Source organism: Plecotus auritus (assembly GCF_963455305.1).
Source record: "Plecotus auritus genome assembly, chromosome: 9".
Taxonomy (NCBI): Eukaryota; Metazoa; Chordata; class Mammalia; order Chiroptera; family Vespertilionidae; genus Plecotus; species Plecotus auritus.
Window position 1 is genome coordinate 148,150,953 of NC_137783.1, and position 13,986 is coordinate 148,164,938.

Sequence of the window (13,986 nt, forward strand, 5' to 3'; positions counted from 1 at the left end):
CTGAGGTGTGATTGGAAATACAATTCACCCTGATGTTAACGGTACCCCTCAACGAGTTTGGACAAATGTCAGGGCCTGTTTACTCATCACCCCAAACAAAATACAGAGCATCCCCCTGTCCCCAGAGAGCGCCCTTTGGTCCTTTCGGGATTCCCACCCCATCTCCAGCCTCAGGCCACCACCCATCAGCTTTCTGTCACCAGACATTAGAGCTGCCATTGCATCTTTAAAAAATAAAAATAAGGCAGTGCACTCAGAGGTCCTGCATCTGTCTCTTGCTTCAACAGTGTTTGGATGGAACAGACCCAGGGACACCCCTTCTTCCATCCTCCGACCGCTCTCCTGCGTCTCATCCAGTCACCACCTTCAGAACCACCTCCGGGACCAGCCAGCACACCGGTTGTTTTTCTGCCTTCACTCCTTATTGCCGAACAACCATGAGCTCCCAAATTCGTCACAATTATTCCACCGAGATGGAGGCTGCGGTCAACCGCCTGGCCAGCCTGCATCTGTGGGCCTCCTACACCTCCTCTCTCTGGGCTACTATTTCGACCGCGACGATGTGGCTCTGGAGGGTGTGGGCCACTTCTTCCACGAGATGGTGGAGAAGAAGCGCGAGGGCACTGAGCATCTCTTCAAGTTGCAAAACAAGCGTGGAGGCCACATTCTCTTCCAGGACGTGCGGAAACCTTCCCAAGGTGAGTGGGGCAAAGCTCAGGGCGCCATGGAAACCGCCCTGGCCTTGGAGAAGAACCTGAACCCTTTTGGACCTGCAGGCCCTGGGCTCTTCCCGTGCAGACCCTCATCTCTGCGACTTCCTGGACAAGGAGGTGAAACTGATCAAGAAGATGGGCGACCACCTGACTAACATCCGCAGGCTGGCGGGTGAGCCTTTCAAAGAGATACTTGCCCTGGGGTCGGGCGGGGCAAGTATCTCTTTGAAAGGCTCACCCTCAAGCACAACTAGAAGCCAAAGGCCCCTCTGCGTTCCCCTGGTGTCTCTGGCTTTAACCTGAGCCTCTTCCCAAAACTACTAGCCATTCTTTTAACCACCCTGGAGCCCTCTCCCATGCATTGGACTGAATGAAACAATAAAGCTTTTTGCAGCAAAAAAATAAAAATAAGAAGTGTGGCAAAGGCGGCCTTTACATGAATAGCAATAGATATTCCTCTGCTACACATCTCTGTATGCCAGGTGGTCTCTATATCATTGATCTCTTACCCTGGCCGGTGTGGCTCAGTGGCTTGAGTGTCGTCCTGTGCACTGAAAGGTTGCTGGTTGGTCAGGGCGCATGCCCAGGTTGTGGGCTTGATCCCTGGTAGGGGGCATGCAGGAGGCAGCCGATCCATGTTCCCTCTCACATCAATGTTTCTCTCTCCCTCTCCCTTCCTCTCTCTCTAAAAACTGATTTTTTTTTAAAGAAAGATGTGACCTGTTTAAGACAAATTTTGATCTTTCCATTGATAACCTTTTCTAATTCTCACGTTAACCCTGAGAATTAGGTACCTTTTTTGCTCTTTTACAAGTAAGGAAATGGAGGCTCAGAGGAATCGTCTTTTCCCACTCTGCCACGGCCCCTGTCAATGTCCAGGCCGGTGGACAGCTTGTCCCCTCCCCCAAGACTTCATAGTCCCCAGTTCTCAAGGGCAGTTCTCCTTCTTCTGATGAAGATTTTTACCAACACCCAGAAGCTTCTGCAGTTACAAAGTACTTCTCAACCATGGGTGGGGCAGGGGACTGGGGAGGGGTGTGGGGAAGTGCTTAAGAAGGCCCGTTTGACACTGTAATGTAAATTTCTAACCATAAAGTGAAAAGAAAAGCAATTGTTTTCATAATGCCAAGACTGGAAATGAAGCTGAACAAGTTTTCTTCACTGCTGGGACGTGGGTTAGGAACAATGACAGACTCATTTGCCACCATCCCTTGGAGCAACCCTGACAAGGTTGGTTGAAGGAGGGCGACCCCAAGTAAAAAGTTCAGGGCCATTAGAAAGATCCCAGCTAACATCAAACCCAGAACAAAGCCACCAAGCCCAGCCCTTCTGGCCATCTGCGCCTGAGAGTGGGGCCGTGCCTGGTCTGAACGGGGCAGCTGGGATGACTGGGACCGGACCTGGCTGGCATTGCCCACTCCACTCAGTGAATGAAATCTCACCAGGTGAGTCAGCTGGCTCAGCCACCAGGACCAAATCAAGTGCAGTCTGAACAAAGAAAAATCAGCCCAACCCAGCACCCTGGGGGCTGCAGGGGGCTGTGTGCTCTGAGAGGCTGGGGGAACTGGCGCTCACCTTCAACTTGGCAGCTCTCACCTGGACAGCCTTAGCCGCAGCGCCCCCTGCTGGCTAATGATGCCTTGTCTCTGCCCTTGGTGACTTTCTCCAACCACAGGGACCAGGGGCACCAACAAGCCGGCCCAGACTCCCTCTCGCAGCCCACAGCGATGCAAACCCTTGCTGGTGCCTCAGCCTACGTTTCCTCACACGTAGCACGGACTGAGCCTCTAAACTCTGAGCACTGTTGTGACTATGAAATGCCTGGTACTCCAGACAGAGCTTTGGGGGACAGCCATCACTCTTCATGAACCACACTCCGGGCACCTCATGTCCACTCTGCCATATGACCACAGCACAAGGCTGAAAGCAAGCACGAGGAGGCAACGGGCCCAGCGGGTCCATAACCTGTCCAGGGGGTGGGTCTGTGCGGCACAGGGTCTGACCCCAGAGCCCAAGCCAGCCCACACGGCCTCCCCCAGGTGCCGCATGGCCTGGATTTACAAGCCCATCCGCCTGAGTTCAAATAACAGGTCCACCACTTAACATGGACTGCATCCTGGGGTCACTCTCCCACTTTTCTAGGGCTCCCATCTGTTCAATAGGGGTGGGGGTGGGGGGGACAAGGTGTCATGGGGGGTACTTGTGGAGGGTTAAGCCTGTGAACACCCATAACGTGCTTGTAACAGAATAGGAAGCTGTCTCCTCTGCCATCCTCCTGAGCTCCCAGATCAGGCCTGGGGGGCGGGGGACACTCTTTTCCCACCACCGCGGGGGAGGGGCCGCAGATGGGGGTGGAGCCAGAGGCTGGCGTCCCCCACCTCCCCCAGCCCGATTGGGGCACGTCCCCGGTGCAGACCTTGACATCCTCCTCAGGCCCCCGCATTTATCCAAGATCTTTAAAAACGAAAGCTGCAGGGGAGGGTAATTAACTTTAATAGGAGCCGCCTTCGATTTAAAGCCACAGGGGGGAAGTAATTAGATTTAACAGAAGCCGCTGCTTTCTGAACCAAGACACACGGCGTGGGGGTCCCCGCTCCAGAAAGCCTTGGAGATGGTGTCTTTTTTGTAAAGACTTTCCTGGTGACATTTTCGGCGTGCTCCGTCATTAACGCCAGTCACTGACTGGGGTGTGAACGTGGCCTTCGCTCATTGAAATTCATTAGGCCTGGCACTGGGTTCCTTTCCGGAGTCTCCGCCGTTTGCCCTCCCCTCGCCTTTGCGCCCAGCCAGTGTAGCTCTTCCCCCAAACCAGCCTCCAGGGCCCCACACCCCGGAGTTGGGGGTGGAGAAGGGCTGGAGGAAAAACGAGAAAGAATCCGTGTTGAGCCAAAGCCCCCGGGGAGGACCCCTCTCTTTCCCGCCAGGGCAGTCTCTGGAGGTTGTTTGCGTTTTCAGAGCATCCTCAGAGAAGGCCTCTGGTTTGCATGAGCCACTTCACTGGGTGGCCCCAATTTCCCCACCTGGTGCCAGTCCCCACCCCGGCAACGTGCGTGTGGCTCCGCTGCCCCTCCGCACCAGGTAAGGAGCTCCCCGAGCTCTCCATCCGCGCTGTGCTCAGGGACCCAAGGACTGCCCCAACGACGAAAACAGAGGGGCCCCCTTTCTCCAAGCGCCCGGGCCTGAGCTGTAAGTCAGTTTCTAACTCGGAGGGAGCTGCAAGCCCACCGAGCCCCAGAAGCCCCTTCACAACGGCCGCGAGCGCGGCAGGCAGAGCCGAAACCCGGGCTGAAGCGCCATCTAGCGGCTCCCGCGCGACGCCCTATTGTTCTCTGGGGGCGGGGTTCGAGCCCGGCCCCGCCCCCCCGTCGGGGTACAATTTATGGTTATGAAGTAAAGGGGGCCGGTGTGGAGGAGGGGCAAGGATCTCGAGAACACAAGCTGGGAGAATGGGAGCGGGTCCGAGCCGCAGGAGAAATGCTACCCGCGGCTTTACACCCCCGCGTTGGGTTGGGAGGGTCGGCACCGTCGCGGGAGGGAGCGAATAGGGCTTTTAAGGGGAGAGGGCCCTAAAGTGAGGCAACGTTTCTCCGGACAGGGAGTGAGGGTTGCAAAGCTCAGTGCCCCCCAATCTCTAGTCCTGGCGTTCCTGCCCCCGCCCCAGCTAGCGCCCCACGACGAGCGCATTCTCTGGGGAGCCGCAGCCTGGATGCGGGGCCCCGTCATCTCCTTTATTGCTTTATAAAATCAAACTCGCACAGTCAAGAGCGACCCGGCTGCCCACCCCGCCACCGATCCGCGGGGAGGAGCTCCTCTGAACACTGAATTGGGGCCTCCTCCGCCCCCAGATCGGGCGACCTGGGCGGGATCACTGGGCAGGGCCCCGGGAGGGGGCTGGGGCTGGAGGCGGGGTGTGAGTGGGTGTGTTGGGGGGCGGGGGCCTGATGCAATCCTGATAAGAAATGCTCGGGTGTCAGGGGCACCCACCCGCCGAGAGGGTAAGACGCGCTATATAAGGCCGCTAGCCTGGAGCCCCTGCGCCCTCGGAGCAGCGCACCCAGAGTGCACGGCTGGCTGGAGTGCCCCGCGGACACCCCACCTCCTCACGCACAGCCCCGCAGGGCGTCCCAGCTGCCGCCCAGACTCCCGCACACCCCAGCTGCCAGGAACTGCGCCCCGGAGCCTGAAAGAGGTGCCATGCAAAGCGCGTGGAGCCGATGCGTTGTGGCCCGAGCCCTGGTCTTGGCCAGCCTCTGGCTGGCCTCAGCCGGAGGGCCCCTAGGTCTTTCGGACGCTGGGCCGCACGTGCACTACGGCTGGGGGGAGTCCATCCGCCTGCGCCACCTGTATACCTCCGGCCCCCACGGCCCATCCAGCTGCTTCCTGCGCATCCGTGCTGACGGCGCAGTGGACTGCGCGCGGGGCCAGAGCGCGCACAGTGAGTGCTCGCCGGGTCCCCCTCCTGCCCAGGGTCCCTTCCGTCCTTCACCTCCTACTCCCGCGGGCTCCCCACTCCCGATAACACCAGGTTTTGGCACATCCTCTTCTGTACCCTCCCTGGGTTCCCCGACAGCGTGAGGACTGGGGGAGGGGGCACGGGTCCGTGGACCCACCACACCCATGGGTTACCCTCCCCTGACCACCCCCCTTGGCTCCTACAGACCCTTCACTCGTGGGAATCCCAGGACTTGGCACCTCCGCATTCCACTCCCTCCCTGGGCCCCCAATAGCGTGAGGAGATGGGGGAGATGGGGGCAGGGAACGGGCACCAACCACATCCACATATCGTGGGTCCCGCGGTCCTGGCTGCAGCTCTTTGCTTCTCTCGCATCAGGTTTGGTGGAAATCAGGGCAGTCGCCTTGCGGAAAGTGGCCATCAAGGGCGTGCACAGCGCCCTGTACCTCTGCATGGGAGGCGACGGCAGGATGCTAGGGCTGGTAGGTGTCGCCAACAGGCGGGAGGCGCTTGGACGCGGTCCAGCAGGGCGGGGGAGGGGCGCTGGATCAGATCCAAGGTTCCCTGGCTTCCTCCCGCTCCCGGGGCTCGGAGCTCCGAGGGGGAGGCTGACTGCAAGGGCCTGATTAAGTTAACGTCCGACGTCTTTCTGTGGAAGTTTAGGGTCCCAGTGGCGGGAGAATGGGTCAAAGCCCCCTTTACACTTACAATTGAGTCAAAGGCCGGCCCCGTCACTTGGCTGTCTGTGATATTAAACAGGAAAACCCACCTCGGGCCTTTTCAGGCTGGGCCTGCTCTTGGGTGGTCCTCGAATCGGCTCCCCTCCCCGCAGTAGTTGAAAAAGAAAAAGAAAAAGGGTGTGTCCACAATTCGGATCTTTTTCAAAAGGTCACTCTTCAAACAACTCAGGGGAGAGTGATTGGCGATATTTTTTAATTAATTTTTATCTACAAGAAAAACTTTTTGCAGGCCCATCAGAATAATACTCCATGCGTCCTCCCCCTCGTGTCCATCCTGGTGTCCAGCTCACCTGTGCAGCAGATGCCCTTAGGGGTGGGATGGCCCGGCTACCCACCGAGTCTCAGGGCAGGAAGTGCCCCGAACAAAGACTGAGAGTTCAAAGGGAGCCCCCCTCCCCCGCTGCACGGAGGAGACTGTGTGTGGGCCTGGGGGCTCCACTGGAGGCACAGGGGCGGGGACTGCGCCTCAGGGAGGGCTTCCCTGCCCTGCCCTCCCAACCCCCACCCGGGCAGCACTAATCTTTTCAGTTTCCCAAAATGTTGCTGTGGCTTCGAGGGTCGTTTAGTCCATTTATCCGGAGCCCTGTGTCAGGTTTTATGGCGGCGTCCTGAGTGGAAGGACACGAATGGAGGCAAAGAAAGGAGATGATGTGCTTGCTGAAAGCCGACACCCAAAGCCACTCAAACCCTTAGTTGCAACTTGAGGGGGGCGGGGGGTCCCCGAAAAATCCAGGCTGCCTCTTGATCGATCCCATGGGCATAGTTTAGCAAAATATGAGGATTGAAAAAAAAATTCCACTTTCTAGAGTTGAAATCTTTTCATTTGTCTGGAAAAGAGAGTGAGATGCTAACTTCTCCCAAAGTAAAATACTGTAGTCCATCGTTTGGTTTTACTTCCCTTGTTTATTTATCTATTTGTATTTACCTCTCCTGCTGTCTGGTCGCTTTATCCCGTGCCTGCGTTGTGGGCCTTATCAGGGCCTTATCCACACAGCGATCACCCACCTGCAGTTCAACGACCTTTGTAGGCTTGGGCAGAAATGAGACTGGGTGCCTCCTGGGGTTGTTTACTGCCCAGCCCTTCTGGCTCCCAGTCGTGGGCGGACCTCTGGGTCCCAAAGGGGTAATGACACTAGTTGGAGTTGGAGACCGAACTTGCCCCGCTGACACCTCTCAATCAACTATGAATGGTCTGGGACCTGGCCCTGGTTTTCCTCCTCCCCCTCCTCCCCGCCCCCGCACATTTCCGGCCACCCCACCCCCTGCGGGGTGCAGGCACTGTCCTAGGCCGGGGGGGGAGGGGGATGCCTTTATCTTGAGGATCCTGGCAGGCTGCCTGGATGGAACTGGAGGGGGCTGATGGTTCTCACAGGGGCACCAGACAAAAAGGCCTAAGGATCTCTCAGTGATTTGGGTCTAAATGGGGAATAGTCTTTAATCTGGGTCCCAGGTCAGATTATGTGTGATTCTCAATTAAAAGACGGATCCTAAAGCATAGCAGTTCAGCAGTGTTTCCCAACGTGCAGTGGACTGCGAGGGAGCTTTTAATGTCAATACTTATATATGTTTACTGTAAAGAGATAGCATGCCTCTGATTTTACGGACATTATTGCTCAGAACAAGACTAAGTTTAAAAAGTGACATTGCATGGAAAATGTAAGGGATCAATGCAAAGTATATGCAGATGTTGAGTAATCATGAAATCTACCCAAAGTGTGTGTGTGTGTGTGTGTGTGTGTGTGTGTGTGTGTGTGTTTGCAGGTTGTAAATTAAAAAGGTATAAAAAGTACAGATGTAAATCTATATAAAGTACATATACTTAGTATATACACTTAATGTATTTAACATATACATAACATAAATGTTATGGTACAGCATAGGGAATATAGTCAGTAATATTGTAATTATGATGCCAGATGAATGCTAGACTTACGGGGTGATCACTCTGTAAATTATGTAAAAGATAATTCACTGTTGTACACCTGAAATGAATATATTGTGTGCCAACTGCAACTGAAAAATAAAATTTAAAATAAAATGAAATGATTAAAATGCTACAAATGTACATTGAAATGTAAAAAGCATAAATCTCTACATAAAAATAGGTACTTGAAGTACCTTTTGTATTTCACATCCTACTTTATAGCCTTTAACCACTCGCTCACATAGGACGGATGGAGAGCGGGAAGGGTGCCCACCGGAGCTCATGGTTGTCTGTTTTCTCCGCAGCCTCAGTTCTCACCTGAGGACTGTGCTTTTGAGGAGGAGATCCGCCCCGACGGCTACAACGTGTACCAGTCCCAGAAGCACCAGCTGCCCGTCTCATTGAGCAGTGCCCGGCAGAGGCAGCTGTTCAAGGCCCGGGGCTTCCTGCCGCTGTCCCACTTCCTGCCCATGCTGCCCAGCAGCCCCGCGGAACCCGAGCACCGTGAGGGCCCCTTGGAGCCTGACGCGTTTTCTTCGCCCCTGGAAACAGACAGCATGGACCCTTTCGGGATTGCCAGCAGCCTGAGGCTGGTGAAAAGCCCCAGCTTCCAGAAATAACCGAGGCTCCGGCCTCCTCCCAGGCCAGGACCCAAGGCCTGTGGTGCTTGCAGAGTGGCCTTGGCCGTGCTTCTACAAGTACGCCCTGGGCCCGTGTCCTATTTAGCTCTAGGAAGAAACATGTAGAACTTGTACATAGGCAGTTTGACATTGGCTGTGCTCATTTCTAGGGGATAGACTTGTATGATCATAAAATTGTAAGTCCTTCACCCCCCCCCCCGCCCCCTGCCTCCCAGGTGCTATCCCAGCTCCCTACCTTGAATTTGGTCGTTGCTTCCCATGTGCTGCCCCAGTTCTATTTGAATACTGCCACTGACGGGGAACTCATTATCTTTGGGGAAGTTCTGAAGCCAGGCTGAAGTTCTCTGCAGATTAACCATAACCTCCGGCAGGGACAGCTAGGAGAAAAGTGGTCAGCTCTGAGTGGCAGCGGAAATGACTCGACCACACATGAGAATTGGTCCAGGTCTCAACTGCAAGCCCCTCAGGACAGAATTGACTGGGTGCAGGCGTGGCCCAGCAGGCTTCCGGAGCAGGGGGAGCCCGGGGCTCCCCTCCAGCAGGGGAGAACTTGAGAACTCCCCATACGGGCTGGTTCTGGGATGGAGAATCTGCCAGACTACGTGGTTCACCTACTTGCCTGGCCCTCTCCTGCACACAGCCAAAGTCCTTGTTCGGGTTCCCCTCCTAAGACCGGCCATTCTGCCACCTGCTCTGAGGCACAGTCCCCCCGGGCCCTTCCGTGCCACAGTGACGGGTTTCATCTGATTTGATCAGGGAGTGGGTTTCACATGAGGGCCTTTGAGATGGACCCTCCCCCTTCCTCAGCTGTCTGCTCCCGCCCCCGCCCCTACCCAGTTCTCCCATCACGTTGGGGCTCTGCCTCCTACCTGAGCGCTGTGGATATTGACCTGAAAAAAAAAAGCAGGCGCCCAAAGCTGCTTCCGTTTCTTGGCCCTTTTGCCCCGGCACGGGTCACTCCGCGGGGACTGGGCAGCTTCCAACCTTAGGTACACCACGCGGTCCATTTGAAGGTCCCGCATCTTGCCAGTAGCTTGTGAAAGCAGCAAGGACGTTGAGTTTTCCCAGCACTTAGTTGCCAACGTGATATTTATGACTAATTTATTTTGTTCGGTAGGCACATCTCCTTAGTTCCCTACTTTATTTATACCGCCAAATTGTATTTATGTGTGTACATGAATTTGGGTTTCTTTTTTTTTTTTACATTAAAGCGAGTTTGTATCAAGTGGTGCGTTGTTACCAACCGGAATGTTGGAGGAGGGAGGTGAAGGGGAGGAGATGGCGGTGCCGTGTTTTTGCTGCGTCCAGGACTCGGCACTGCCTTCTGCAAGCTTTCTTTTTTCATTATAGTTGCTGTTCGATATTTTATATTGGGCCCTGACTAGTGTGGCTTGGTTGGTTGGAGCGTGATCCTGTGCACCGAAGGGTCGCTGGTTCGATTCCCCAAGATTCCCCGGGCTTCGGGTTCAATATCTGGCTGGAGTTCGTACGGAAGGCAACAGACTGATGTTTCTCACATCCATGTTTTTCTCTCCCCCTCTCCAAAGTCAATACACACATATTTTTAAAAAGAAAACTTAAATATTTTATATTGGTTTCAGATGTACAGCATAGTTAGACATTTAATTTATGAAATGATCCCCAGATAAGTCTAGTGCCTACCTGGCTTCGTACATAGTTATTACAATATGATTGACTACATTTGCTGTGCTGTATTCCACGTCCCTATGATTGTTACATAACTGGCAATTGGTACTTCTAAATCCCATCCCCTTTTTCACCCAGCACCCCCACCCCCGCCCCATCAGCAACCATCAGTTTGTTCTTTGTGTCTGTGATATAGTGACTATGAGTCTATTTCTGTTTTGCTTTTTCATTTATTGTGTTCTTTAGATTCCACGAATAAGTGAAACCATACAGTATTTGTGTTTGTCTGACTTATTTCACTCAGCACCCCATCTAGGTCCACCCATGTTGTTGCAGATAGCAAGATTTCATTCTTTTTATGGCTGACTAACATTCCGTTGTATATATGGACCACCTCTTCTTTTTTTTAAAAAAATGTATTTTATTGATTTTTTTACAGAGAAAGGGAGAGGGATGGAGAGCTAGAAACATTGATGAGAGAGAAACATCGATTCAGCTGCCTCCTGCATATCCCCCACTGGGGATATGCCCGCAACCAAGGTACATGCCCTGGACCAGAATCGAACCTGGGACCCTTGAGTCTACAGGCCGACGCTCTATCCACTGAGCCAAACCGGTTAGGGTACTTCTTTATCCACTCATCCATCAATTAGATAAAGCAAGTTGGGTTGCTTCCCATAAGCCTCTGATTGCTTGCACCACCCCTCGAAGCTGAGATGGGTGGGTTAACCAGCTAGTGGGGGGGGCACTGCCCTGCCTCCGCTCCTCTTGGGAAGTTGGCCTTGCCCCCTGGCTGCGTCTCCCTCCCCTGCCCTAGGTACTGTTGTCAAATTTAGCAAACATAGCAGGCCCCATTACATTTGAATTTCAAATAAGCAATGCATTTTTTTTTTAGCATAATCATTTCCCATGCGATTTTTGAGAACTACGAAAAGAAAAAAATTACCCATTGTTCATCTGAAATTCAAATTGAGCTGGTCTTGTGTTTGCTCTGGCAGCCCTAGCTTTAGAGCCACATCATGGGGCTAAGTGATGGGAGAGGACAGGGTAGTGAGGGGCTCAGCTGCACCCGCCTCTAGTGAGCTGGGTAGGCAGAGGCTGGGCGGCTGGACCAGACCGTGGCTGGCAAGCAGCCTGGGGCAGTCAGTCCCAGGACTGGCTTTGACAATTGCCCCTCAGGAGCCGGAAGCCGGAAGCCTGCCCAGAGCCTCAGTGAGTCATGTTGGTGAAATCCATCTCTGAGGCCTGTTTTTAAGAGTTGCAAGTGATAACCTAAGAAAAGGGTCTGACTCACAGTGAGTCCTTATCATCATTATTACGACCGAATGGGGAAATGAAGGTTCGAGGGAAGAATGTTCTAGCACCCGTGGAAGGGCAGCAAGGAGTGGATGGCCAGGAGCAGAGATCGGATGGCGAGGGCAGTGGCAGTGTGAGTGGGGCAGGAGCCAGTTCAAAGCACATTGGCGCTCCCCGGTGGCACAGGTGCCTGCTCTGGCAGGAGGCGGCTCTGGGCATGGTCGCACCTGGCCCGGTGCGTGGGCTCATCCGATGGTTGATCAGCTGCTGACCACCCACCCACTTTGGCCGACAAGCTACCCAGGAGGCCACAGAACCTCGGATACAGGACCCTGGGGGAGTGAGAAGAGGGAGGAAGGCTCACGCCATCCCTCTGCAGCCTGACATTAAAGTGTATCAGGAATTTACATTTAGATAAAGCAAGTTGGGTTGCTTCCCATAATATTTATTCGTATCTTTATTCCGCCTCCCACATGCCAGGATACCCATCCTCCCGTTTCATAGATGGACCAACCGAGGCCCGAGAGGAATCCCACTCATGCCCACGTGGTGAGCCCACATCTCGGGAGCCCAAGAAGCCGGTCTGCTGGGCCAGCACCTCCCACCAAGTGATGAGGGTACTTCCTAGTCGGGGACCCCACAGGGGTTCTGTGGTGGACTAGCGAGAGCCCCAGACAGGCCTTCTGGATGTTGCCCTCTAACTGGGGAGGGGGTATTCAGGGCAGAAGGAGGAAGTGGCAACACTCCACTGGTCTGGCTCCGAGAAGGAGCCCAGCAGGGGAGAGGAGAGAGCTTCTGCAGGATGGGGCAGAGTGGGGGGGGGGGTGGCCCCAAGGGGGAAGGGGTAGCCCAGAGGGGGGTCCAGGCCAGAGGAGGGCACAGCTCTGGGAAGACAGACACTGAAGGTCCGTCCCCAGCTGAGGCCACTGAAGAAAGGAAGGGGTGTCCCCCATGTGGGAACCCTTTAGAGCCTCTGCAAGCGGGTCCAGGGACGCAGCAGAGCTGGGTCCTGCCTCCATTCCCTCTCCGAGGTGGACAGGAGGAAGGGCAGCCAGGGCGGGACGGTCATTGCCTGCTCTGTCCTTCCACTTCCTCAACTATACACCGAGGGACACGCACCCAGCTCTGGCCCCATTTTGGTCAAAGGACTTCGAGCTCTGGAAAGAAACGCCTTTACCTGGTCACCCTCTCCGTGGGGATGACTGGGGGCTGTGGACAAACAGCCATGCTGGCCTCAGGTCCTCTTCCTCCCAGGGGTGGGGGTGTCTGTGCCACCACCTGCCACCTGGGTTCTTTTTTTTTAATGAATGTTTTTACTGATTTCAGAGAGGAAGGGAGAGGGAGAGAGATAGAAACATCAATGATGAGAGAGAATCATTGATTAGCGGCCTCTTGCACGCCCCACACTGGGGATCGAGCCCACAGCCCAGGCACGTGCCCTGCTGGGGAATTAGCTGGCAACCCTTGGTGCACTGGACCGTGCTCAACCCACCGATCCACTCCCACAAGGCAGTACAGAAAACCCTCGATTTTGCGGACCTCGATTTATCGGACTTCGGGTTTCATGGCCAAATTTCCAACCTGTGTGTCATATGCAAAAATTAACACCCTGTTAATTTTAAAATGTTTTTAACCAAGATTTGCTTACAATGAAACAGGCTATTTTTTGTTGTTAATTCACTGTTATTTTAAAAAAAATTTAGTAAATAGGCCATATGTTGGGAAAAAAAACACTAGTAATTTCACCGACATAAAGAAATACTACATATCTACGACAGTCTACATATTTAATCCAAGAGTCAGCGCTTGTAGACAATGTCTGGCGAATGACCAGCACGCGATCATACCGCATCGCGCAGTAATTGGTCCTGTGATGCGGGGCTGACTTTCTGCCGCTTTTGTAATGTGAGCAGGACGCCCATGTTTCCCCCCTTGGGCCTTTTGCACCGCTGTTCCCAGGGGCGCTGAGCCTGCCCCCCTGCTGAGCCGTGCGCATTTGCTGATTGGAGGTGAGTGGCGAATGCACGCATTTACTTGGCCTATTCAGCATAAATTTAAAATTACGGTGATACATGTAGAAAACCTTTCTGTGAAATCAAACTTTCCATACACATTCAATTTCAGTCACGCAAACGTGTCTCCATAGTAAAAGGAGGTAAACGAACTAATTTGCCAACCTTTTAACATACGCAGTTGGAACATCTGCTTTATTATATAACGGACTTTGGGCTTTAACAGACACCCTCTCGCCCCGAATGAGTCCGTTATGTTCTCGTGCCCAGGAGTTCTAGCCCGTAATTGGTCGTGCTTCCCTTCCCCATGTATATCTGTTTTCCTAAGCCCAAGGAGAGAGCGTATTTCACTTTCTCTCAGCTGATACAGTTTATGGTCAAAGGATGTATTTTATAATAATAAGAGTTCCCTTATTTCAAACGTGTTTGTAATATAATGTTAAGTGGGCAGCAGGACATAAAATTGTACGCACCGGGTGGGGCAAAAGTAGGCTTACAGTTGTGAGCATGGGAAACACAGTTTATTCTTTTTTTTTTTTTTTTTAAACAAAAGGGAAGCG

The 13,986-nt window shown here is 53.7% G+C and overlaps 1 protein-coding gene and 1 pseudogene across 2 annotated transcripts; both read left to right on the forward strand.

Moving 5' to 3' along the window:
- Positions 1-437: 437 nt before the first annotated feature.
- LOC308233779 (ferritin light chain 1-like) lies at positions 438-2,637 on the forward strand (annotated as a pseudogene). The gene is made up of 2 exons: positions 438-885; positions 2,627-2,637. The product of its transcript is annotated as a ferritin light chain 1-like (transcript).
- Positions 2,638-4,907: 2,270 nt separating this feature from the next.
- FGF19 (fibroblast growth factor 19) lies at positions 4,908-8,450 on the forward strand (the record flags this gene model as incomplete). The annotated part of the gene is made up of 3 exons (XM_080641574.1): positions 4,908-5,148; positions 5,545-5,648; positions 8,136-8,450. 3 exons carry the CDS (start codon positions 4,908-4,910, stop codon positions 8,448-8,450), a joined length of 660 nt encoding a protein of 219 aa, XP_080497700.1.
- Positions 8,451-13,986: the final 5,536 nt, after the last annotated feature.